The 26874-nt window shown below is 40.9% G+C and overlaps 1 protein-coding gene across 1 annotated transcript in view; it reads left to right on the top strand.

Annotated features, from left to right (window-relative positions):
- Positions 1-26874, top strand: part of LOC115462943 (ciliogenesis and planar polarity effector 1-like) — a 237673-nt gene that overhangs the window by 8370 nt on the left and 202429 nt on the right. Inside the window, exons 2-4 of the mRNA XM_030193045.1 lie at positions 7045-7113; positions 14868-15069; positions 25835-26155. Coding sequence (XP_030048905.1) covers positions 7094-7113; positions 14868-15069; positions 25835-26155 — 543 coding nt within the window. The 5' untranslated portion in view covers positions 7045-7093. The remainder of the gene's footprint in view (positions 1-7044; positions 7114-14867; positions 15070-25834; positions 26156-26874) is intronic.

Genomic DNA, 26874 nt, shown 5'->3' with positions numbered 1-26874 from the left:
TGCTTGTTTTTAACTTAGCTTGAACCTGGTGTCTGGGGCTGATGAGTGTCCAAATTTCTTCAGCAGCATGGCACAGCATGAGGAGAGGGGGGGCAGCTGCTAAGTTTAAAAAAGCAGTGCTGAGCTCCAAACAAATAACTTCCCTGGCTGATTTTGCTGCATTTCTTTTCTCCAGGGGCACAGCAGAGGAGGGAGGAGGGAGCAGCATTTAAGTTTTAAAAAAAGCAGTGCCTGAGCTCCAAAACTTCCTGCCCTGGGCTAATTTTGCTGCAGAGCAAGAGCAGTGCCTTACCCTTCCTCCATGGGGAACTTTAAGCAGAGCAGACTTGGCATATAGGTAAGTTTGTAATGAAGGGTCCTCCCCCTCCCAAATCCCAACTCGACTTCAGGGCAGCCCAAACAGCAGCAAAAAAGTAGCTCTGCAGCTGGGGAGCCAGTTGATATTGTGTATCTGGATTTTCAAAAGGCGTTTGACAAGGTAACTCATGAAAGGCTACAGAGGAAATTGGAGGGTCATGGGATAGGAGAAATGTCCTATTGTGGATTAAAAACTGGTTGAAGGATAGGAACAGAGAGTGGGGTTAAATGGGCAGTATTCAAATGGAGAAGGGTAGTTAGTGGGGTTCCTCAGGGGTCTGTGCTAGGACCGCTGCTTTTTAATATATTTATAAATGATTTAAAGATGGGAGTAACTAGCGAGGTAATTAAATTTGCTGATGACACAAAGTTATTCAAAGTCGTTAACTCTCGACAGGATTGTGACAAATTACAGAAGGACCTTACAAGACTGGGAGACTGGGCGGCTAAATGGCAGATGACGTTTAATGTGAACAAGTGCAAGGTGATGGCATGTGGGAAAAAAGAACCCAAATTATAGCTACGTCATGCAAGGTTCCACATTAGGAGTTACGGACCAAGAAAAGGGATCTGGGTGTCGTCGTCGATAATACCCTGAACCTTCTGCTCAGTGTGCTGCTGCAGCTAGGAAAGCGAATAGAATGTTTGGTATTATTAGGAAAGGTATGGAATACAGGTGTGAGGATGTTATAATGCCGTTGTATCGCTCCATGGGTGTGACCGCACCTGAGTATTGTGTTCCATTCTGGTTGCCGCATCTCAAGAAGATATAGTAGAATTGGAAAAGGTGCAGCGAAGGGTGACTAAAATGATAGTGGGGGTGGGACGACTTCCCTAGGAAGAAATACTAAGGAGGCTAGGGCTTTTCAGCTTGGAGAAGAGACGGCCTGAGGGGAGACATGATAAAGGTATATAAAATAATGAGTGGAGTGGAACAGGTGGATGTGAAGCATCTGTTCACGCTTTCCAAAAATACTAGGACTAGGGGGCATGCGATGAAACTACAGTGTAGTAAATTTAAAACAAATAGGAGAAAATATTTCTTCACCCAACGCATAATTAACTCAGTAATTCGTTGCCGGAGGAGAACGTGGTGAAGGCAGTTAGCTTAGACGATTTCCTAAAGGACAAGTCCAATAACCGCTACTAATGGACTTGGGAAAAATCCACAATTCCAGAATAACATGTATAGAATGTTTGTACGTTTGGGAAGCTCGCCAGGTGCCTTGGCCTGGATTGGCCGCTGTCGTGGACAGGATGCTGGGCTCGATGGACCCTGATCTTTTCCCAGTGTGCATTACTTATGTAGATAGATATTATTAAAAGTATTCCTTTATTATGTGAAACCTTGGATGTGGTTGATGCATGGAGACTGTTCACCTATGGAGAGGGATTTTACACACTTATCTAGGGTTCATATGACACAGTCGTGTAGCTTATATTTTGGTTCACAGAGATCTAGAACTAACAGAAATTTCTGACCATGCCTTTATTTGGGTAGAACTGTGGGTGGAAGAGACCAGTGGAACTTGAGGCATTAGAGCTTTCCTCTAGAACTGTATACAGATTCTAAATTTGCTGGTTACATCAGAGGCATATGGGCCAAATATAAGGTATTTAATCTGCTGCATGCTCAAGATGAGATTTGTTTTGGGATGCAGCAAAAGCGATATTGTGGGGCGACATTATACTCTATTGTAATAGTAAGATTCTTGAGGGACCACACTATTTTTAAACTAGAACAGAGCTTGGTACTTGTGTGGCAAAATTGTTGAACTAATTCCACACCTCAAAATAAAGCATAAGTATTGGCCACACAGGTGCCCCTCAATGAACTGCTCCATCAGAGAGACAAAAAATTATCTAAATATTACCAATGCTAATTATATAAATACTAGTAAAAAAGGCCCATTTCTGACACAAATGAAACGGGCGCTAGCAAGGTTTTCCTCGGCGTGTGTATGGTTTGAGAGAGTGTATGTGAGAGTGACTGTGTGTGCGAGTGAGAGTGAATGTGCGAGTGTGTCTGTGAAAGAGAGAGTGTGTGTGTGAGAATGAGAGTGGGTGCAAGTGCGTATGTGTGAGAGACAGTGTGAGAGAGAGTGTGTGTGTGTGACAGAGATACCTCCCCCCCCCCCCCTCTGGTGTCAGGCCCCCCCCCTCTCTCTCTGGTGACTGAGCGTTACTGTGCAGGATGCTGAGCTCTGGCTGTGCTTCAAGGAACTGACCAATCCTATTTAATAGAATGCACCTCCAACATTCTGAAGCTGAGAAACCTCGTGTGGTTGGTCACTTCTGCTTGTGACGAACCCGGAAGTACGTGATGTCAATTCAGGAGATGGATACAGAGAGCAGGAATGCCTCAGCCATGCAGTCAGCTTCAGAATGTTGGAGGTGCATTTTATTATATAGGATGAGAGTAAATGCAGGAAACTGCTAGCTAGGTTGTCTAACTCAGGGATAGACCCTTGAAAAATTTTAACATTGAAAAATCGTCAGGGTAAACTTGTTCACTCAGTTGTAGAGATTAATAAAATCTTTAAGCAATTCTGGACACATATTTCCCAAGTGTAGATTTACCTTGTCTTACCCCTTCACAAATTACTGTTGAATATTCCTATAGGGGAAAATGAAGCCACTTGGGCTGTTAATAAAATTTTGATTTATAAGGCTTCAGGCCCAGATGGGTTCTGGGTGAAGTTTTATAAATTATTAGTGGCTGATATGCAAAACCTTTTACTGCTATGTTCAGTGAAATAGTAGATTTAAAAAGCTTACCAGAATCTTTAAGGTCAGCGCAATAATAGTTTTTACGAAGGCTGGGAAAGATCCCTCTCTCCTGGAATCATACAGGCCTATCTCTTTGTTATGTTATAAATCCAAATTATTGGCTATGTTACTATCTAATAGATTGGCTCAAGTGCTTCTATCAATTATTGCTGATCCACAAATGGGATTTGTACATGATGCTGTGCAGTCAAGTATATTCAGAAAATTCTTACTACCTTGGAAGCCATTCCGGAAATCATTAAAAACAAACCTGTTCAAAAAGGCATACCCCACCAACCCAACATAAAGCCTGAACGCCTGCAATACAACGAAACCTAAGCTCATAATGGACATATCCTAACTCTCCCTCTCTAAGATCCCCTAATGTGTCTATCACACATGAGCTTTATTTTACCACAATATCACCTTGTATTTGTTCATACTGGAATTGGCGAACGCCGATACGGTACTATATAAGCCACATTGAGCCTGCAAATAGGTGGGAAAATGTGGGATACAAATGTATAATAAATACATTCTAGAGGTGAGCAATCTTATTAATAAGTTTTGATGCTGAAAAGGCATTGAACAGGTAAATTGGAGTTTATGCATAATGTTTAAGTGTGGATTATTGGGAAATTTAGCAATGTTGTACTGGCACTTTATTATGCCCATGAGGCCCAGCGGCCAGTGGGATAAAATCAGATTCTTTTAATATTTATAGGGGTACTAGGCAAGGCTGCCCATTGTCCCTTCTTTTATTTGTGCTGACCTTAGACCTTTAATAAAAGAAATTTTGCACAATCCGGAAGTAACAGGCATTAGAGCAGGGCAAACTGAGTTTAAAATTTTAGCTTTTGGTCCATGTAGCTCAACCTAATCAAAGTATGAGAGAATATGGAGGTTTTTCAGGTTTTAAACTTAATATGAGCAAATCCGAGGCCTTGCCAATGTCTCATTGATTTTAGGACGAATGGGAAGGGGAATTCCCATTATGCTAGGCAAATAATGTCTTTAGATAGTTGGGCATTCAGCTTCCCGTGGACCCTAAATATTTGTACCAATGTAGCATTAATTCCCTTTTACAACATATATGGCAGTAATTGCCAATTGGAATTCCCTTCCACTCTCCATATGTGGTAGACTAAGATTGTATCATATACTATTTCTGTGATGGCTTTATATTCTACAGCATGTTCCAGTCTGGGTATTGTGAAAGGATTTGCTTGTATTGAATCATAAATTGTTAACTTTTGTTGGAGGGGGAAAAAAATCCAAAGGGAAGATCGACTTATTATATGGTAACTGGTCCTTGAGGGGCTTGGGACTCCCTAATATGCATACTTATAAATTAGCTTGCGTTCTGTGACATCTTAAAGATTGGGTGTTGGAATCTGAGGATTTTACTTCTTGGAATATGGAATGGGAACTGTTCATGCCTCTGTATCCACATTACATGTTACATGCTCCCACTGATAAATTACCACATTTCTTAAAGCGCAATGTTTTGCTGAAACCCTTGAGAGATACACGAAGGGCCCTGATGACCCTATAGCACAAAGGCTCAATACATACAGACTCCTTCCTATAACAGAGTAGAGAGATGTGGTAGCCGTGTTAGTCCACTTCTAAAGCCAGTCAATAGAAATAGAATAAAATAAAACAGAAAAGAAATAAGATGATACCTTTTTTATTGGACTAACTTAATACATTTTGATTAGCTTTCGAAGGTAGCCCTTCATCAGATCAGAAATAAGCACATTTTGATAAGTAACAGCATATATAAGTGAAACATCAAAGTAGTTCAATGACAGTCTGAAAGGATGAGGGAGGGGTAGGCTAGGTGAGAAACAGAGAGGGCTGAGAGGATGGGGGGGACAGGGAGATATGCATGGTGATCAGAGGGTGACAAAGCAGTGAAATTTCATGGTTTATAATGGACTAGAAAACTCAGCTCTTTAAGTCCTGTCTAGTGGGTGTCAAAATATTTGATCATTTTGACTTCAAAGGTCTTGCCCCTACGTGTTCTAACTTTGTGCTATTTATCTCCGCTTTCGAAGATTTTAACATTGCAGGGTATAAAACTTTTTAGATTCTTCCTCTTCAAGATGATATCCTTATGTTCAAATCTAAAAAACAGGGCAACGGTGATAACACCTTCCACTGATCTCTAATAATGACATGCCACGCAGGCTGAACCTATTCCATATTTCAGCACACACATGGCAAATTCTACTGTATCCTAGTGTTACTTGTTGCATGACTAACAAGTGACTAATATTGATTTTTGCACGTTTATTTGTTTTTTTTAACCAGGATTCGGGATAACCCCTCTCCAATAGCTTAGCTGTTAAAGTATGGGACTGTGTCTGTTATTCCTAATCTGTAGAATAAATACGTCTATATCTTAAGTACTGTGAGAAAGAAAGACTTAGTTGCTTATAAGCCTCCTGGAACTATGGGCAATATGGGACACAGTAAAGGCTTTCAGAGATCGGCTGATGCACATTGGCCTAGTCCAAATGGACAAGCAGGTTGCAGTGCACTCTATCAGTAAGCAAGGAGTCATGGGCTCGTATCTTTTGTGTCAGGAAGCAACTGGGATGTGGACGAGCATCCAAGCACAGCATGGTGCTCAGAACCACATACCTGGCCATGAAAAGCAACAGTCTGGCAAAGAGGCTGATCAGGGTGATTCATCTGCATGAGTGGTCACCTAACATGGGCACAGCTTGCCATCTTAAACATTGAGCTCCCATAATGTAAAAAAAATAACCAGACAAACAAACCCAATATCAGGTAGAAAAATCTGATTATGCAATTAAATATCACAAATAATGTCTTCAAAATACATCCTATAAGAGAGCTGGCCACCTTCAAAATCCATCCTCCTCATTTGCAAGAGATCAAAAAGGGATTCCATATATGATATGGTGCAGGATCTCCTTTCAGTTACCAAGTGAGTTTTTCCATAGATATTGTATCCAAAATTTGTTGAAATCATTGAGCATGCATTGATGAAGTGGGTTTTATCCAACATTTCCATTTCTGGTTGGCTTCATTGGTGTCGTGTCTCACATTTCTCTTTCTGTCCCCTGTGAGTATGCATGACTGTAGTAAGCAGGTTGACACTGTTTTAAAAACAGTTCATGTACATTAATTTAATTCTGAGGTAAACCAGGTTTTGTTTGGTTTAGGTAAAAAAAAATGTCCAGCTAATTCAACAGAATTTCACACTGCATTATCTTGAACTCTAAAAATACTCAACAAACTTGTTAGAAAACATGAAGGGTAAAATTCACACCAGGTTACAGGTTATAATGACTAGGGCTGTATTGCTGTTGTAAGAAGACCTCTTGCAAGATTTCAAAGCAATGTAGTAACATGATAGATGATGGCAAATAAAGACCAAAATGGCCATCCAGATTGCCCAGTATGATGGTTAGGGGTATAACTTCCAATCTGTGCAAGTTATCCCCATTTTAAGAAGTTCAAAAGTAATTTTGCTGCTATTTCAGTTGTACACAAATCAAAGTTTAAAGTTTAATAAGACTTGCTTTATACTATATTTTCTGATGAGCAGGCCAAAGCATTTTACAATCAAAACAAACATATTATTATAAGATTGCAAGAATTCCATTAGAGGAAAGAATAGTCACAAGGAACAAGTCATTTGTTTAAAGCTCTGACTGTTGCTAAGGAGAACAAATGTAAACAGTCAACTCGAACATTCAGCTGCAGTATCCTTCGTTGGATAGTCACAGCACTTAGCAAGACTTTCCAAAATTTAATAAATTATGTGCCACAACTACTCTCTCGGAGTTATTTTTATTTATTTATTTTGAGAAATGAAAATGCTACAAATTGACTAGTTCTATATATTGTATATAATGAGCCTTTCTTAACCTGTTTCTGCAGTGCTCCAGGTAGTGCCAGCAGTGGCAGTCCTCTTTCACTCAGCATAGATATGACTGCAGCAGCTTGTGGGTAAGAGATTGTGATACATTGGAGTAATAGTTAATTCTTAATTAATTTTTGGTATAATTGGAGCTACAAACAGATTCAGATTAAACTTGTTTGTTTAAACAGAAATTGGCTTTGCAAATTGAGAAATACCGGAATGTGAGCAATAGTTAAAAGTTTTTGTTGGATTATTTTTACCGCATCTCCTATGTGGATAATGTAGTTTAACGCTTTAATTTGAGATTAACTTTGTGGCCCTTTTACTAAGATGTGCAAAAATTTGGGCTTAGCTTGAACTAATGACTTTCCTGCATGCTAAGCTCAAATTTTACATGGCAGTATTTAGGACTTTATTTTGGGGTTTTTTTGTCGGTCCCATGCTAATTTTAACATTGGTGCGTGTCTTGCAAAAAATAATCCATTAACCCACCATTAATCAGTTAGTACATGCTTCATGACATGCCCCTATAAAAAATGATAAAAAATAGTTAATGCATGCTTAGCGCATGCTGACAGGCAAATTACCACAAAAAGTTTTAACACGTTTTGCAATAAGCCTTTTCCCCATGTTAAGCATGCATTAACGCTGAGCACGGTTTATTTAGTAAAATGGACCCTTCATGCAATGTTAGAAAATTTAATGGCTTTCTTAATACAGGCAAAACTCGTTCATTGTAGAATGTAAAAGAATTCCATTGTCTGTAGTTGGAAGCTAGCTAATGGTGTTGCTGGGTAAGGTGATGATTGAACATTTGCTCATCGGTGCTACTAACTGTGGCCCTCATTTTATAAGCCCTATTCACATTTGATACACGTATAAACTGGGACTTATTTATCTTGCATAAACATCTAAGTCCCCATTTTACAAAGCCAAGATATGCACATAATAAAACCAAGTGCATTCAAATAGCAAGGGGGCATGGTCTGGGTATGTTTTGGGTGGGACAAGAGCATGGCAAGTTCATAGATGTTTATTCCCCATTTCAGAAGGGGACTAAATGTCTGTGTCCTAAAAGTTTGATGTCGAGTGTTACACCTGTTACCAAGCACATTTAGGATTGAGGGGGTCTTTTATTAAGGCGCGCTGGCGTTTTTAGTGTACGCTAAAAATAGGTGCGCGATAAACGCTAAAGATGCCAACATATTTCTATGGGCATCTTTAGCTTATACCTATTTTTAGCACGCGCTAAAAACGCCAACCTGCCTAAGTAAAAGACCCCCTTGGTAAATAGCTGCTATTGAGCAGCACTCCACTGGGAGGGATATGGGGGGGGGATGTTCCCTCTTAATCTCCTAGTGACCCCCCCCCCCCCCCACACACACACATACACACATTCCGAATTGGCAAGGGAAACAGGTCACTGTGACAGGATAATACCTGGTTATGTTTCTAAGATGGCAAAAATGACCAGTTATGTGCCGTTACATATCTGGCTATGTTGCCATTATATAATCTATGTTCTGGCTTTGAACCCCTCGATGATATTTCTAAAATGAATTTTTATGCTGCATGCACCCATCGCTTAAATGTCCATATCTCCTTTATTTTAGAACAAGCTGTATGTTGACGGATTCTGTTCTAAAATACTAGTAAAACTTAAGATGCACTGACCTTTCTAAAATGGAGCTACCCATGTAAATATTTCTATTTATTAAAACCTTAATATACCAACTGAGCTGTTGAGCAGATCACAGTGGTGTATATACTACAATAAAATGTAATGTCACATGTGAATGTGGGATCATATTCAAAACAAGATAAATTGAAACTATAGGAAAAAGTCCAGGCACATGGAGTATTTTCCACTTTGTCAGTTAAGACGTGACATGTTTAGTTGCTAGATGAGTATGGATGCAGGAACATTTGGGTCAGTTGTCCAAAAGTCAAGAAGATATGTAAATGATAAATGAGAGGTCCCACACTGTCACTGCCTCTCAAATTCTTCAGTGATATTTCTTCCAATTTTTTCTAGTGGTGTGAACTTAATTTTTGGAAATGAGTGGCAGAGGCCCCTTGCTTCCTTCTCGTTTCCTTATGTTCTTATTTCCCTCCTCCTCTTTCATCTGCCCCCCCGCCTTCTCCTTCCTCTTTCCCAGTTTCCTTTTCCCTATTGCCTTCTTTTCCTCCATCTGCATCCTCCCCCTGCCCTCCTAACCCCTTTATCTTTCTTAGAATTCTCTCTTCCGGTTCTTCTACTAACCTATAAATGTATTCACTCTGCTGCTCCCCAGTATCTCTCCACACTCGTCCTTCCCTACACCCCTTCCCATGCACTCCGCTCCATGGATAAATCCTTCTTATCTGTTCCCTTTCTCCACTACTGCCAACTCCAGACTTCGCGCCTTCTGTCTCGCTGCACCCTACGCCTGGAATAAACTTCCTGAGCCCCTACGTCTTGCCCCATCCTTGGCCACCTTTAAATCTAGACTGAAAGCCCACCTCTTTAACATTGCTTTTGACTCGTAACCACTTGTAACCACTCGCCTCCACCTACCCTCCTCTCTTCCTTCCCGTTCACATTAATTGATTTGATTTGCTTACTTTATTTATTTTTTGTCTATTAGATTGTAAGCTCTTTGAGCAGGGACTGTCTTTCTTCTATGTTTGTGCAGCGCTGCGTATGCCTTGTAGCGCTATAGAAATGCTAAATAGTAGTAGTAGTAGTAGTAGTACTTAACCCCAATCCCAGCATCTTCCTCTTTCATTCCTCTTCCTGACCTTTAGTATATTCCTCTTGGTCCCCCATCTTCCTTTTGCCTCCCTTCCAGTGCTGCATCTACCCATACCCCTTATGTTCTCCTGCTTGTACCTGTTCAGCAAGAGTCAGAGCTAGTGTTGCTTTTGCTTCTCTCACTTTATCTAGAAGGTGCTGGTCCATGAGTTTTGAATATGCTTGTAGGCAAGCTGTCTTGAGGTGAGGTACTGAGGTGTTATCTGTGGGTTGGCTCTGAAGATAGTGAGTCAGGGTGATTGATTACATTTCTCTCAGAATGTCCTATCCATGGCCCCTGATTGGAACCATCCTACTAGGGCTAATTACCAATGAAAGACACTCTCTTCCAAGAGAAGGAGCAAGTCCCAAAATCAGAACTAAACAGCGGCTTCTAGTATAGATATTTCTTAATTCCAAAGGCGTCAGGAATTTGGAGAATAAAATTGAATCTAGAATGCCTGGTCAAGTTTATGATCTGGGAGAGGTTCAATGTGAATTAATTATAGCCCATCCGCACCTTCCTAGAAAGCTAGTTATGCTTGATCTCTATTACATAAAAAACCAACACAGCCACATTGTAAAGCCAATTAACTTTACATATTCTTTTTCCTAAGAGATTAGGAACTGCATTGGTAAAATAACTCTGTCAAACTGGCTAGCAGACTACATATCACACTATACAGCCTAGTAAAGCACATCAAGTCAGAGGCCATGGAAATGTTGGGTGCCACCTTGCTCCCTTTCCATTAAAATAATAAATAGAGCTGAAGATTTGAGGGTGGACAATGTAACACCAATTTTAAAAAAGGGTTTCAGGGGTGATCCATGAAATTACAGACCGGTAAACCTGACTTCAGTTCCGGGGAAAATAGTGGAATCTATTGTAAAGAATACAATTACAGAACACATAGACCAACATGGTTTAATGGGACAGAGTCAACATTAGTTCAGCCAAGAGAAGTCTTGCTTCACCAATTTCCTTAATTTCTTTGAAGGCGTAAATAAACATGTGGATAAAGGTGAACCAGTTGATGTAGTGTATCTAGATTTTCAGAAAGCTTTTGACAAATTTCCTCATGAGAGACTCCTGAGACAATTAAAGAGTCATGGAATAGGAGGCAAGGTTCTGGTGTGGATTAGGAATTGGTTATTCGACAGAAAACAGAGGGTATTTATTTATTTATTTATTTGTAGCATTTATACCCCGCTCTTTCCCACTCGATAGTAGGTTCAGTGCGGCTTACAATGTATTTGTACAAAGTATAATAGAGATAGCACTGTGTATGGGTACAAAGTATCCTAGAGGTAACATAATGAATGGGTACAGAGTTACACAAAGATAACACAATTGTATAGAGAAGGGTAAGAGGGAGAGATGTGAGGGGAAGGAATGAGTTATGGTAGTATTAGTGGTGTGGTTTAGATTTGTGAATTAAGTTGGGGGGGTCGTTTGGGTAAGCTTGTTTGAAGAGGTATGTTTTCAACATCTTTCGGAATGGTAGATGTTTGTTGGTTGTTCGGATGTATCTTGGTATGGCGTTCCAGAGTTGGCTGCCTATTACGGAGAAGTTGGACGCGTAGTAGGTTTTGTATTTGAGACCTTTGCAGTTGGGAAGGTGAAGATTGAGATATGTACGAGAAGATTTGGACCCGTTCCTGGCTGGCAGGTCGATTAGATTGGTCATGTAACTTGGAGATTCACCGTGGAGGATCTCGTGGATCATTGTGTGGACTTTGAAGTTTATTCGCTCTTTGATAGGGAGCCAGTGGAGTTTTTCATGGAGTGGAGTTGCACTTTCAAATCGTGATTTACCAAAAATGAGTCTGGCTGCCGTGTTTTGGGCGGTTTGGAGTTTCTTCAGGATTTGGGCTGTGCAACCAATGAAGATGCTATTGCAGTAGTCAGCATGGGTGGGTACTGTGGATTGTACCAGATTGCGGAATGTTGTTTGGGGGAGAAATGGTTTTACTCTTTTCAGTACCCACATCATGTTGAACATCTTCTTCGTCATGGCTTTTGCATGAGTTTCTAGAGTTAGGTGATTGTCTAACGTTACTCCCAGGATTTTTAGGTTGTCGGATATTGGGATTGTAACGTCGGGGGTGGTCAGGGTGGTTGGGAGTGAAGTGGAGTGTCTTGATGAGAGGATTAAGCATTGAGTTTTTTCTTTATTCAATTTCATTTTGAAGGCAGTGGCCCAGGTGGCTAAGATGTCCATGCCAGTGATTATTTTTTCAGAGATTTCTGCAAGGTTGGATTGGAAAGGGATGAATATAGTGACGTCATCTGCATAGATAAAGGGGTTTAGACCAGCATTGGATAGGGCTTTAGCCAGAGGAATCATCATAAGATTGAAGAGGATCGGGGATAGAGGCGATCCTTGGGGGACTCCGCATTGTGAGGACCATGCAGATGATACAGATGAGGTTGATTTGACTTGATAGGATCTGGTGGTGATGAAACTTTTTATCCATTTAATGATGTTTCCGCCGATCCCTAGTTTGTCCAGTAGTTTCGTAAGACTACTGTGGTCTACCATGTCAAATGCGCTGGATAGGTCGAACTGCAGGAGAAGTATGTTATTGCCAAATGAAATTTCTTGCTTAAACTTAGATATTAAGGTGAGTAGTACTGTTTCAGTGCTGTGTGCAGGTGGAAAACTTGACTGCGACTCATGTAGTATGGAGAATTTTTGTATGAACTCGTTGAGTTGGGAGGTCACTCTATTTTCCATTAGTTTGGTTAGAAGAGGGATGGAGGCCACAGGTCGATAGTTAGTGATGTCTTTCGCTGGTTTTTTGTTATTGGTGTGAGTAGAATATTGCCGTGTTCGGAGGGGAAAGAGCCTTGTTGAAGTAGGAAATTTAAGTAGGTGATGAGGTCAGTAATGAATCGAGCAGGAGCATTTTTCATTAGATAATTGGGACATGGGTAGGGTTAAATGGCCATTTTTCTCAACGGAGGAGGGTGAATAGTGGAATGGGACCGGTGCTGTTTAATGTATTTATAAATCTAGAAAATGGAATGACGAGTGAGGTGATAAAATTTGCAGGTGACACAAAACTATTCAAAATTGTCAAAATACATGCAGCTTGTGAAAAATTGCAGGAAGACCTTAGGAATCTGGAAGACTGGACATCCAAATGGCAGATGAAATTTAATATGGACAAATGCAAAGTGATGTACATTGGGAAGAACAATCCGAATCATAGTTAACTTATACTAGGGTCTACCTTAGGAGTCAGCACTCAAGAAAAAGATCTAAGTGTCATTGAAGACAATACACTGAAATCTTCTGCCCAGTGTGCGGCAGCAGCCAAAAAAAGCAAACAGGATGCTGGGAATTATTAGGAAAGGGATACAAAATATAATAATGCCTCTGTATCACTCCATGGTGCAACCTCACCTTGAGTATTGTGTTCAATTCTGGTTACCATATCTCAAAAAAGATATAGCGGAATTAGAAAAGGTTCAAAGAAGAGCAACCAATATGAAAAAGGGGATGGAGCTCCTCCTGTATGAGGAAAGGCTAAAGAGGTTAGGGCTGTTCAGCTTGGAAAAGAGACTGCTGAGGGGGGATATAATTGAGGTCTATAAATTCCTGAGTGCTGTAGAATGGTCAGAAGTGAATCGATTTTTCATTCTTTCACAAAGTACAAAGACCAGGGGACACGCAATGAAATTGCATGGAAATACTTAAAAAAAAAAAAAAAATACGAGGAAATATTTTTTTTGACTCAAAGAATAGTTAAGCTTTGGAATTCGCTGCCGAATGATGTGGTAACAGTGGTTAGAGTATCTGGGTTTAAAAAAAGGTTTGGAAAAGTTCATAGTCTGTTATTGAGATGGACATGGGGGAAGCCACTGCTTGCCCCGGGATTGGTGACATAGAATGATGCTATGAATTAGTTTTGTGCCAGGTACTTGTGACCTGGATTGGGTGCTGTTGGAAGCAGGATACTGAGCTAGATTGACCATTGGTCTGACCCATTATGGCTATTCTTATGTTCTTATGACTGAGTGTTATAAGAGAGTGTGCATTTGGCAAGCAATTTTACAAAGCCTATTTAACTAAATCATCCCCTGCCCCCAATCATCTGTCTAAGTTGTCTTCAATGTCTAGAATTTAACATTATTAGGGAAATGCTATGATATGGAAGTCCCCATTAATTTGCCTGATTCCTCCTGCTGGTCAATGGAGAAAGTGCAGTTGCTTACTTGTAATGCAGGTTCTCTGTAGACAAAAAAGAAATCAAACACACATACCCCTGTTTTTTATGTCATATGTATTGTACACTGCCTTACTGTAAATAATGAGAAGCAGTTAATCAAATTACTGACTAAACTGAATCCTATCTTCATGGGAACTTGACTCTAAAGCTCTGAAGTAAACTGAAGGGACTCATGAGGTAACAGTTATATGGAAACTCCTGCACATGCTCAGAATATTATTTGTGGTTTTGCTGAGCTCTGAGAGAGCCAGTTCACAATGGTGCCATCAGATGTCACCCAGTAGTGAATAGATTTGTTATGTTATTTTCAAAAACCCTTCTGACAAGTAAGCGACTTCATTTTTTTTGCTTTATAGTTCATACTAGGGCTACATTTCAATTTGGAGCAGGCCACACTGGGGAACAATATATCACCACCTGTAAGATAGCCCTTGAGGGGAGCTTGAGAGAAGAGGATGTTGAAATGCAGGTGGGGGTGATGCCGGATCGCGCCAAGGGCTGGGATTTGGAGTGGTAGAGAAGGAAGAGATGTAGGGAGGAGACAGGATATGTTGCAACTTGATTAATTTTATTAGCTGCAATTATTTTTTTGTAATTGCTACTAATAAATAATATGTTAATCACCATGTTAACTGTGATTAATGTGCAGCCCTAGTTTATATCTTATCTGGAATGTTATTGACTTTCTGTTACTTGTTAATTCTCTAGCTTCAGTTTTATTACTCTAGACATATTTAGAATGAGGGTTTAGAAAGCAAATATCCTTATGTATTTCCAGTTATATTATCACATTACTTTAAATTATATATATGCTTGTTACAACCTATTAAGTATTGTAGATGCTGCTTTGACAACATTGAATGGCGATCTTCCATCCATGGCTCAACAGTCAAAATCAAACCTAGGGAATATTTCTCCAGTTGTTACTGTTCATGTTAAACAAGAGATCCAGGAAAATGAAACAACACAGCCACTGAACACATCAGAAGCTGTCAGGCAGATGTTCCAAGACGAAATGTTTAGGCTACTTCAGGTAAGTAGATTTCAGAGTAGCATTCTACATTGTAAAACAATTGTATGATTAGGGCCCCCAGTCTTCTGTGCTGTGCTGTTGGATGGGCTGCAAAATCCGATCTTTCCTTTAAAAATTGTCTGGTTTTCATGGAAGAGGTGCTGGTGGTTTTTCTGTGGAACATTTACCTCCTGTCCCTTTTGCAATTGATTCCACACCTCCAGTGCTGATTCAGTGGCAGATGGGGAGGAGCTGAATAGCAGTATATCAGGCTTGGGTAATCATCCTCTGCTTATTGTGGCATCATTGTGGGCAATTGCCATACAAGCAAATAGAATATTATAGATTACTGAAAAAGGAAGAGAGAAATTAGAGCCGTGATATAAGCATAGTGTAAGTATCGTGTTCAGTTCTTGTCATCCAGTTTCAGAAAGGATAGAGCAGAGCTAGAAAAGATTCTGAGAAGAGCAACAAAACTGGTAAAGGGGATGGAACACCTCCCTTATGAAGACATGCTAGACAAGTTAGGGCTCTTCAGCTTAGAAAAGAAATGACTGAGAGTGGATATTACAGTTGTTTATAAAATCAAGAGTGGACTGGAATAGTTAAATAGAGGATGGTTGTTTAACCTATTAAACAGTATTGAATAAGAGCATACACCATGAAACTAACAACCAGCAGATTTAAAAACCAATCCTAGAAAGTATTTTTTTTCACACCATGCATAATTAAGTTGTCGAATTTGTTACCAGAGGATGTAGTCAAGGTGACTAACATAAGGTTGGAATAGTTCCTTAAGGAAAACTATTGATTTTACCTGAAAATTATCTATGAGAAGTGGATCTGATTTTTGGGACCTTATCAGTACTTGAAACTTGGTGGAAGGAGGATAACCAATGAGACTTTGTTTTAATCAGTCAACTCGGATAAAAGTTCTGCAGAAAACAAAATGCACTTTGGAAACCTTATGGTAGAAATTCTCTGTTGAAGGGGAAGAGAATAGCAGTTGGAGGTATACCACTTTCCTCCTGGGCAGAATGAACAGACCGACAAAGAAATGCTAACATAAAGACATTAATGCATTTAGCAACAGAATAATAATGGGTAATTTCTGTTACCCCAATATTACCAGTACCTGAAAAAGAAAATTGTAAATGGCTTAGGTTTACCAAAAAGAAAGAAAGAAAAAGGATAAATGTTATATCAGGATATGCTAGGGAGGTTGAGATCGGGAGGCGGGGCTGGTGGTTGGGAGGCGGGGATAGTGCTGGGCAGACTTATACGGTCTGTGCCAGAGCCGGTGGTGAGAGGCAGGGATAGTGCTGGGCAGACTTATACGGTCTGTGCCAGAGCCAGTGGTGGGAGGCAGGGATAGTGCTGGGCAGACTTATACGGTCTGTGCCAGAGCCAGTGGTGGGAGGCAGGGATAGTGCTGGGCAGACTTATACGATCTGTGCCCTGAAGAGCACAGGGTCAAATCAAAGTAGGGTATACACAAAAAGTAGCACATAGGGGTTGTCTTGTTGGGCAGACTGGATGGACCGTGCAGGTCTTTTTCTGCCGTCATCTACTATGTTACTATGTTATGTTAGGTGTTTAGAAACTGACAAAGGGGGGAGCTGTTTTAGACCTAGTCCTAAATGGAACACAGGATTTGGTGCAAGTAGTAACAATGTTAGGACCACTCAGCAATAGTGATTATAACTCCTAATCACTGGAGTAAGGACTAAAGAAATCTACTATGCTGGTGTATAATCTTCAAAAGGGAGACTATGATAAAAGGAGGAAAATGGTTAGAAAGAAACTAAAAGGAACAGCTGCAAAGGATCAGAATTTACATCAAGCATAGACAGTTTTTAAAAAATTCCATCTTGGAAGCCCAGACAAGATACATTCCATGCCTTAAAAAAGCCCATTATGGCTATTCTTATGTAATGGTCCACTTTCTTTCCACCTGGAAAGCAAGTGTGTTACCTTTCCACCAAGTTCCCATCCATGTCAAAAGAAAGAAAGTTATTCAGGTCTTAATGTTTACAGTTCTACAGTTAAGCCGTGATATGATTTTTAGGATTGTTTTAAAAAATAAAAGTATGCCTAATTTCCTGTTGGTGTCCATCCGTTTGTCAACCTGTCAGTGACTTCCACATCAGAAAAAAAAAGCCAGGTGAATTTTGCTAAAGTTTTGTGGTCGGCATATGCAGAACTGTGCATCCTCTGTTGCCACATTATCATGGGATTTTATTAGCAGGAGATTACTTCTGGTGTGAATTAACATGAGGCAGATACTGCTAGTACTATCTTAAGTCTCAATTCTGTTGGCCCCTAGCATTACTACCATACTATTAGCATATAGGCTGAAGATAGGTGTACTGCCATGGTGAGGAGGGACAGATGGAATGGAGGTAAAGATCAGAGCAAAGGCCATACAGATAGGCAAGTCTATGAGTTGGCTGCACAGCAGAGCAGAAGAAACAGAAGGTGAATATAGAATGCAAGGATAGGAACTGAAAGGAGTGACAGGCAGAAAGCTAAAGTTTGTTTTTTTCCATACTGTACTGAATACCCATCTTTGAAAACTCACAGCAAAGAACAATAGGAGAGGGGAAAGAGAAGACTGGGAGAAGCAAAATAGTGATACTTGGGGATAGTCAGCATCTGAACTGTGGAAATGAATATGCAGGAAACTGAAGTGACACGGTGAGACTGATGAAAAAATGCTCCATGTACACGTATGAAGAGCAGCTTGGAAACCAGAGTCAGAGGACAGCAGAACCCTCATAACACTGATGCAAGTTAGAGTGGTAGCTGGAGAAACCTTGAAAAGGAAAAACAACTACAGAAAAACTTCTTCAGATCATTAAAAAAAAGAACCCCCCCCCCCCCCCCACCACACACACACACAAATCTCTTGAAAAACTTGAAACACTCAGATCAGCAGCTATAAAAATATGAAGGTCATGTAAGAAATAATGGAAGTGTGTGACAAAAGGCAAGCTAAGTGTACAGCACACAGTATACATTTGACAGAGGAACGCAACCAAACAGCAACAGTATTGCAACTGTGTAACATGTCTTTTGAATACATGCCATCTGCCTAGATATTTATTTAGTTGAATGTGTCTCATTCAGGGCTTTTTTTAGGGGGTACTTGGGGGTACTGAGTACCGGCACCTTTTCCATTGTCTGTTAAAATTGACCCATGGACCCCAAGTTCTAATGAAAGAACTCAGGCTCTACATGCCAATTCTGCCTTGTCATAGATTCTGTGACAGGTTGTAGGGGTCCTGGCTATTGTGGGGTGGGTCCCTCAGTGAGCACCCCATCCCTGAAGGATGGCCTGGCATTTGAGTACTGGCACCTTTTTTGCTAGAAAAAAATGCACTGGTCTCATTAAAGCAAATCGTGTCATCAGCTGTGTAAAAATTTGTTCATTTTTTAATGATACAAATTTGTTAAAATTTCTAGATCTAAGGGACAATTCTGTAAACTAGGCACCGGCATTTATGTACACGTTATGGACTAAATTCAGTAAATGGCACCTAAAAAATTGTCCCTGAAAAAATAAATGGCGTTAAAACGTATGCGCCGCTTATAGAATAGTGCATAGCACTAGGAATCGCAACTACTTTTAGGCTCAACCATTTACACCAATGAAACCCTGGTGTAAATACTGAGCCTAAATTAGGCATGGATCCTCTTTATTTTTTGTAACCGCACGCATAAATTGTGGGAATGCCCCCTATCCGCCCATGGCCATGCCCCCTTTTTTGATTCGCATGTGAATTTTACACATAATTAATGCTGATTAGCACCAATAATTGATTGGGCCTAATTATCAGTGCTAATTGGTTCATTCCTTTTCATCTCTACCAGACCAACGGGTTATGTCCATCCACCAGCAGAAGAAGACAGAGAAAAAATAGTTCCAAGTAATCTGCCCCCTTAAGGGTATTGTGCAGCCTGGAATGTTCAGTATTTTCTCTGTCTCCTAGTGGATGTTTAATGGATCATGCAGCTCCTCCTTGGTGCTTGTTATCTGGCTCCTGTCCCGGTTTGTCCGGGTACCAGTTGAGTAGGGGGATCTTTGCTGGTTGATTTGTGCTCATTTGTCTGCCTGCAAATGCTTGAGCAGAATGATACTCGGTGGGGCCATGTCCCTCATTCCTAATCTAGAGTGACACTAGGTGAACAGGTCCTCTTCTCACCCCTAGCTAGAGTGATGCTCGATGGTCCGGGCCTCTCCTCCCCCCTCTAGTTCCACTTTTTTTTTTTTTTTTTACTTGAGTGGCATCTATATGCAGTGCAATGTGGTTCTCCTTAGCATGTATGCAATCTTTATTTATTTTCAAGCTGAGGTAAGTGGTACTTCATTATTTCTTGTCTGCAGCTTTTCTTTCAGGATTCTGGGGAGCCTTGACTGTGGGCTCCAACAGTTACCAGTCGAAGGACAGCCATTGCACTGTGAGCCCCTTGGAAATGAGTTTTTCTTTCTGTTTGTGACGGCTCTGTATGCTCACTTCTGGTGCTTATTTGGGAGGTGTGTGAGTGCGTTCCTACATCTCTGCTCTAGTCTCAGTAGGTGTGTTTTATACAATTGGTTTCTCTTTCACTAAGGGTATGCTTTCTGTCACTGCTTATGTTGTCTTATGGAAGAAATGTTGCTGCCATTTCTCTCCGTATTTTCTCTCAGTTCTCTCTTTGGTGGTGCTATTGTTTAACCGTTTTTCAATGGGTGAGAAATCTCCTTCCTAGAGTGACTTTTAGTTTCTCTTCCTTATTCTTTGCTAGGGAAGCAGCCTTTCTTTTTCTTTTGTATTGTGCACTGTCACTAACTTTGATCCTGGTGGATACCAACACAACTTCCACAGCAAAAGCTCATATGGCTAATGCCATCATCTAATTGTGCCATATAGTCTCAACATTCCTTGCTTTGTGGCAATGTCATTCTTGTTGTATAGGGGTAGCATTTTCCTTGGTGGTAGCCCCCCTGTTCTATGTAGTGGCAGCAGCCTCCTGCGTGGCATGGTGACAACATCTTTCGGGGCTGTGGGCTGCCACGAACCTCCTACGCTGCATAGTGGTGAAAGTGGTCTAGGTTGGGGGAACCTGTACTGCCTGGTGATGTTGACTTCAGTCCTGCCTATAAGCAGCTTTCCCATGGGCTGTGTAATGATGGCAACATCTCTTGCAGCCTTGTAGCTGTAGCCTTCAGTACCTCTTAGCAGTGGCAGCCTGGTAAGGAGTGGTGACAACAGCTTCCTGGGTTGCTCAGGAGAAGCAGCGGCTCGGGCTGGCCTTTCCATGTAGGCACATATGTATAATAGTGGCATCAACCTGTGGGGTAGTAGTGCTTGCCACACCATAGACAGTTGCTTCAGCACATGGTACTAGTTCCTTCTTGGTTCCACAGTGCTAGTGACATAGGATTTACACCCTCATTTTTTCAGAGTTCTGGTTGGCTGCAAAGGTCAAAGGAAGAGCACCTGCAAAGGTCAAAAATTTACATCAGGCGTGGATGCTGTTCAAAAATACCATCCTGGAAGCCCAGGCCAAATATATTCCTTCTATTAAAAAAGGAGGAAGGAAGACCAAACGACAGCCGGCATGGTTAAAAAGTGAGATGAAGGAAGCTATTAGAGCTAAAAGAAAATCCTTCATGGAAAAAGGACCCAACTGAAAATAATAGGAAAGTACATAAAGAATGGCAAATCAAATGCAAAGCGCTGATAAGGAAGGCAAAGAAAGACTTGGAAAAGACGGCAAAAGAATTGGTTGGACCACTAGATGACCAAGAGGTAAAAAGGGCACTCAGGGAAGTCAAGGCCATAGCGGAGAGATTAAATCCATTCTTTACTTAGGACTTCACTGAGGAAAATATGGGAGAGATTCCGGTGCCACAAATGGTATTCAATGCTGACGAATCAGAGAAACTGAATCAAATCTCTGTAAACTTGGAAGATGTAATGGGACAATTTGGCAAATTGAAGATTAGCAGATTGCCAGGACCGGATGATATGCATCCCAGAGTATTGATAGAATTGAAAAATAAACTTGCAGAACTATTGTTAGTAATATCTAATTTATCTTTATAATCAAGCATGGTACCGGAAGATTGGAGGGTGGCCAATGTAACGCCAATTTTTAAAAAAGGATTCCAGAGGTGTTTGTGAATTACAGACCGGTGAGCCTGACATCGGTGCCGGGCAAAATGGTAGAGACTATTATAAAGAACAAAATTACAGAGCATATTCAAAAGCATGGATTAATAAGACAAAGTCAACATGGATTTAGTGAAGGGAAATCTTGTCTCACCAATCTACTACATTTCTTTGAAGGGATGAACGAACATGTGAGTAAAGGTGAGCCGATCGATATTGTGTATCTGGATTTTCAAATGCATTTGACAAAGTACTCCAGAGTAAATTGGAAAGTCATTGGAGAGGAGGTAGTTTTCTATTGTGGATTAAAAACTGGTTAAAAGATAGAAAACAGTAGGGTTAAATGGCCAGTTTTCTCAATGGAGGAGGGTAGATACTGCGGTTCCGCAGGGGTCTGTGTTGGGACTGCTGCTTTTTAACATATTTATAAATGATCTAGATATGGGAATAACTAGTGAGGTAATTAAATTTGCCGACTACACAGTTATTCAAAGTTGTTAAATCGCAAGAGGGTTCTGAAAAATTGCAAGAGGACCTTATGAGACTGGGAGACTGGGCATCCAAATGGCAGATGATGTTTAATGTGAGCAGTTGCAAAGTGATGCATGTAGGAAAGAGGAACTGGAACTACAGCTACGTGATGTAAGGTCCCACGTTAGTAGTCACCGACCAGGAAAGGATCTAGGAGTCATCGTTGACGATACTATGAAACCCTCTGCTCAGTGTGCTACAGCAGCAAAGAAAGCAAATAGAATATTAGGTATTATTAGGAAAGGAATGGAACATAAAAACGAGGATGTTATAATGCCTTTGTATCTCTCCATGGTGTGACCCCACCTTGAATACTGTGTGCAATTCAGGTTACCACATCTCAAAAAAGATACCGTGGAATTAGAAAAGGTACAGAGAAGGGCAATGAAAATGATAAAGGGGACGGGATGACTTCCCTATGAGGAAAGGCTGAAATGGCTTGGGTTCTTCAGCTTGGAGAAAAGACTGCTGAGGGGAGATATAACAGAGGTATATAAAATACTGAGTGGAGTGGAATGGGTAGACGTATATCGTTTGTTTACTGTTTCCAGAAATACTATGACTAGGGGGCACGTAATGAAGCTACAAAGTAGTAAATTTAAAATGAATCGGAATTCGTTGCCAGAGAATGTGGTAAAAGGTTTGGATAGATAGCTTCCTAAAAGAAAAGTACATAAGCCATTATTAAAATGGACGTGGGAAAATCCACTGCTTATTTCTGGGATAAGCAGCATAAAATGTATTCTACTGTTTTGGGATCTTGCCAGGTACTTGTGACCTGGATTGGCCACTGTTGGAAACAGGAAACTGGGCTTGATGGCTCTTCGGTTTGTCCCAGTATTTTATTTATTTTTTTATTTTTGTTACATTTGTACCCTCGCTTTCCCACTCATGGCAGGCTCAATGCGGCAGGCAATGGAGGGTTAAGTGACTTGCCCAGAGTCACAAGGAGCTGCCTGTGCCAGGAATCGAACTCAGTTCCTCAGTTCCCCAGGACCAAAGTCCACCACCCTAACCACTAGGCCACTCCTCATCTCCAGAAGCCAGTTATGCGGCAAGCATACCGCTTATTCTGGGTATCGTTCTCTTACAGATTTAGGGTTGACATCTGCTGGTGTTCTTGTTTCTGGTGCCTTTCTACGGTGCTACCATTACCTTCCATGGCTACAGTACTGCAGGTATTTTGCGGTTGCCTACTACTACTAATTATTTCTATATCACTATTAGATGTACGTAGCTCTGTACACATTATATGCAGGTACTTTCTCTGTCCATAGTGGGCAGGTTTTTTGTACCTGGAGCAGGGAGGGGGGGGTTGACTGACTTGCCTGGGATCACGGGGAGCTGCTTTGGGAATTGAACCCAGTTCCTCAGGATCTCAGTCGACTGTTCTGACCATTAGGCTACTCCTCTACGCAATGTATGCTGTAGCTGGGATGCTTGCTTGCTCCTTATGTATTTAAAGTGAGGTCACACTTTCATGGGTCCACTTGTATGTCTTTGTACCAGTTTATACGGCATTTGGACAACCTATTTGGTACTGGTTTCTCTGTACTCTAGGGTGACCTTTGCCTGTGGGTCCCAAGCGTTGAGACTCTAGTATGTCTCTAATACAATATCTTGAGAGTATGTAGGTAGTGCGCAGTTTTTGCTTCAGTTATAGAGACCTCGTTTATGTCTTCAAATGCTATGTTCTCACCCGTTTGGTTAGGCATGCTCAGAACCTTTTATTCCACAGGCATGGTTATAGTCGGGCATTGCTTTGGCTGCAGCATCTGTGGTGTAAAAATAAATACATCCCCAGGTGTGGCTAGATCAATACATCATCCCCACATGTGGCTTTAGTTCCAGCAGTCACAAGCTTAGCCTCAAGGACAAAGCCACTGGTCTCCTTGCAGGTGCAGCACCTACAGGCGTGCCTTCCGGATGGATTTACTGCCTGGTGTCAATTGCAGTCTGGGAGGTATTCCTTTAGATAACATAGGTGCCTGCATAGTATATTGTGTAACGGCAGCTGCTGGCATTTTATATGTTGCTGCAGCCAATTCTACAACAGGGAATTCTATACCTTTTTCTCATGTGTATGGGACATCTTCTATTTATGCGTGTTTAACTCTAGTGCCATTCTCACCCTTTTAGCTTCAGGTGATGAAGTAATATTTGGGTGACAGCCTTTTCATACATCTGTTCGTATATGGGTGGTGGCATACAAACCAAGTGTAGAGTGTGAGATTTGTATGTTCAAGTCACTCCCTTCCCACTTTCTACAGCTGTTCCCTCTAAGGCACTAGCTACCCCACCAACCAAATATGGCTCCAGCAATGGCAGTTGCTGTTTTTTAGGTCATTCAATAAGCTCTTCCCTGTTTCCTTCTCGAATGTAGTCTCCATCTCACCAGTTGCATCTCCAGCTTCTATAGCTCCAGTGATTGCCCTTGCTTATAGACCTATTGTCTCTGTGGGTGGTTTGCTTTGTTCGCCTTCTTAGAACCTTTTGGAGTGTGGGTTATAGCCTATGTGGGCTACGCATCCATTTGTTTCCCTGTAAGTGCTCACCGTTCCGGGGTGGCTGTGGTTTTCCTGCCCTACACATTCTCGTTTTGGCTCACAGTGGTCTTGACCATCAAGGTTTCTGGCTTAGGTTTCTCTATAACCTGTCAACTTTTCTCTGATAGTCCCGCCCTATTTGGAGGATTGCTTTGCTACATCCCATTGGTCTGGTAGAGATGAAAAGGAAAGAAAAATTGTCTTACCTGATAATTTTCTTTCCTTTAATCCTACCAGACCAATACAAAAGCCCTCCCTCCCTCTCTGGTTTTTCCTTTGATTTATATTGTGCATAGAGGTCATTTCTTGGATTTATCATATTGAGATTTCGTAGGTCACACGTCTTCTGTCTCAGTGAGCTATCTATAGGTCAGTTGAGTAAGAGCCACACTACAGGTTATGGCTCAAGCCACATCTGGCTCGGTAGAATATCTGTATAAACCACACTACAGGTTATGACTCAAGCCACATCTCCTGACTCGGTGAAATAACTGTATGAACAACACTACAGATTATCGCTCAAGCCACACTACAGATTATGGCTCAAACCATGTCTCCTGACTCAGTGAAATATTTGTATGAGCCTCACTACAGATTATTGCTCAAGCCACATCTCCTGACTCTGTGAAATATCCGTGTCAATTGAGTACGAGTCACACTACAGATGGTAGTTCAGTCCACATCTCTCGACACAGTGAAATATTTGTATGTCAGTTGAGTACGAGCTATGCTTCATATTACAGTTCTGCATGGATTTCCTGACTTCATAAAATTTCTGTCAGTTAGATACGAGTCACACTACATGTTGCATCTCAGGCCCAGTGGGTTCCCTGACTGTGGTATTTTCAGTATCCTTCATTATAGATGTCATGTGCACCATTGCTTGACGATTCGAAATACTGAACATTCCAGGCTGCACAATACCCTTAAGGGGGCGAATTACTTGGAACTATTTTTTCTCTGTCTCCTTCCGCTGGTGGATGGACATAACCCATTGGTCTGCATTGGTCTGGTAGGAAAGAAAATGATCTGGTAAGATAATTTTTCCTTATTCAATTAAATTGGGTGTGCCCCCAAATTTGCACACACAGTTTTTAGCACTGTTTCTAGAATTTGGGAGTATATGTATAATTGTTTAAACTACTAGCATTATGTGTATAAATGCTAGGATACAGCCTAGGTTCTATTCTGTATTAACATACTTAACTTGCATATCACATAAGTGTAAGGGGGGGTGTTTATGCTATGCACATACCTTACAAAATATGGTAATTTATGCATATTCTTCGGCATTTAGATACTTTCAATTACACCAGTTCTATGGGTGGCATAAGTGGTCACACAACTTTTAGGGGCATAAATACCCAGTTAACATTTTGTAAAAGAATGTAGGTTTCTAAGTTCGTCTATAGAATGGGCTTCAAACCTGCACATTCTGAGTACCTAAGTATAAGCACTCTGTTGTAGAATTGCCCCTCTAATGCTTTAAAAATCATAATTAGTGAGAACAATATTTCAAACATGATTATTCCTTGATGTCTGTCATTCCAGCTGCAGCAAATCAACTTCATGAGCTTAATGCAAGTAGTAGGATCATCATTTGCAAATCTTCCAAATATACAGCACATTTTGCAACAACCTCAGTCTGCTCATCAGGGACAAAGCCAACCTGCAAACCCAGTGAGGAGTAATGATGCTGTTCAGTCCCGGCCAGCTCATTCTAAGGAGGTCCTGCCTTGCCATTCCTCTTTAAAATCTCAACAACTGCCTTCTGTGAGTAAAACAGATATCAGGAGAGCCAATTATGAGACCAGCCCTGATAGACAGGAAGCTAATGCTCAGCATGATCAAAACAACAAAGAAAATATAAAGGTACGGAAAATAATATTTCTTGGACTAAGTATGTGATTTAATTTTTATTTTTTCCTGATGCACAAGGTTTTGCTCATTTATCTTCCTTAGGTACTAAAATATTAGGGTATGGATGGCGTGTATGGGTCATGCATTTGATCAAGCACTATTGTACATTTTATAATAAGTCTGTTAGGAAAATATGAGAAAAATATTTTTTTGTAAACATTGAGCTACCCAATTAAATCCCACTGAGCACCCCTACTTACTACAGCAGGACAGTTCTGCTAAATATGTGCTCTCATCACTACAGCACTATAAGGTTAGTGTCAGAGCAGTCCAGGGACAAAGTCGAGGCAGAGCAAGGACTTACCCAGTTAACTGCAATTTTCAGTCAACAGGTAAGTGCCCAGATAAACTTACGACAGCAGAAAGACTGACCTAACTTTATCCACTTAGTTATCCAGGCTCTGGTCTGAATATCAGCTGGCACCCGGATAACCACTGGCAGTCACTCATCACCCTGATATTCAGTGATGGAGCCCAGATTTGGCCTAGAATTGAATATCCGGGTCTAATTCTACCTGTGGCTGTTGGTGGCTTTAAAACCTCTAACTGCTGTAGGCTGAATATCGACCCAACTATTTCCTCAGAGTTCCTCTATTCTCAGTTTTACAGTGCAATAACAGCTATTTTTTACTCTGCCTGTTTTCTGCATTATTCCTTTTCATTCATCAGTT

The sequence above is a fragment of the Microcaecilia unicolor genome, chromosome 2 (assembly GCF_901765095.1).
Source record: "Microcaecilia unicolor chromosome 2, aMicUni1.1, whole genome shotgun sequence".
In the NCBI taxonomy this organism is placed as follows: Eukaryota; Metazoa; Chordata; class Amphibia; order Gymnophiona; family Siphonopidae; genus Microcaecilia; species Microcaecilia unicolor.
The sequence above is the reverse complement of the archived record's forward strand: the minus strand, read 5'-3'. Positions and strand labels throughout refer to the sequence as shown.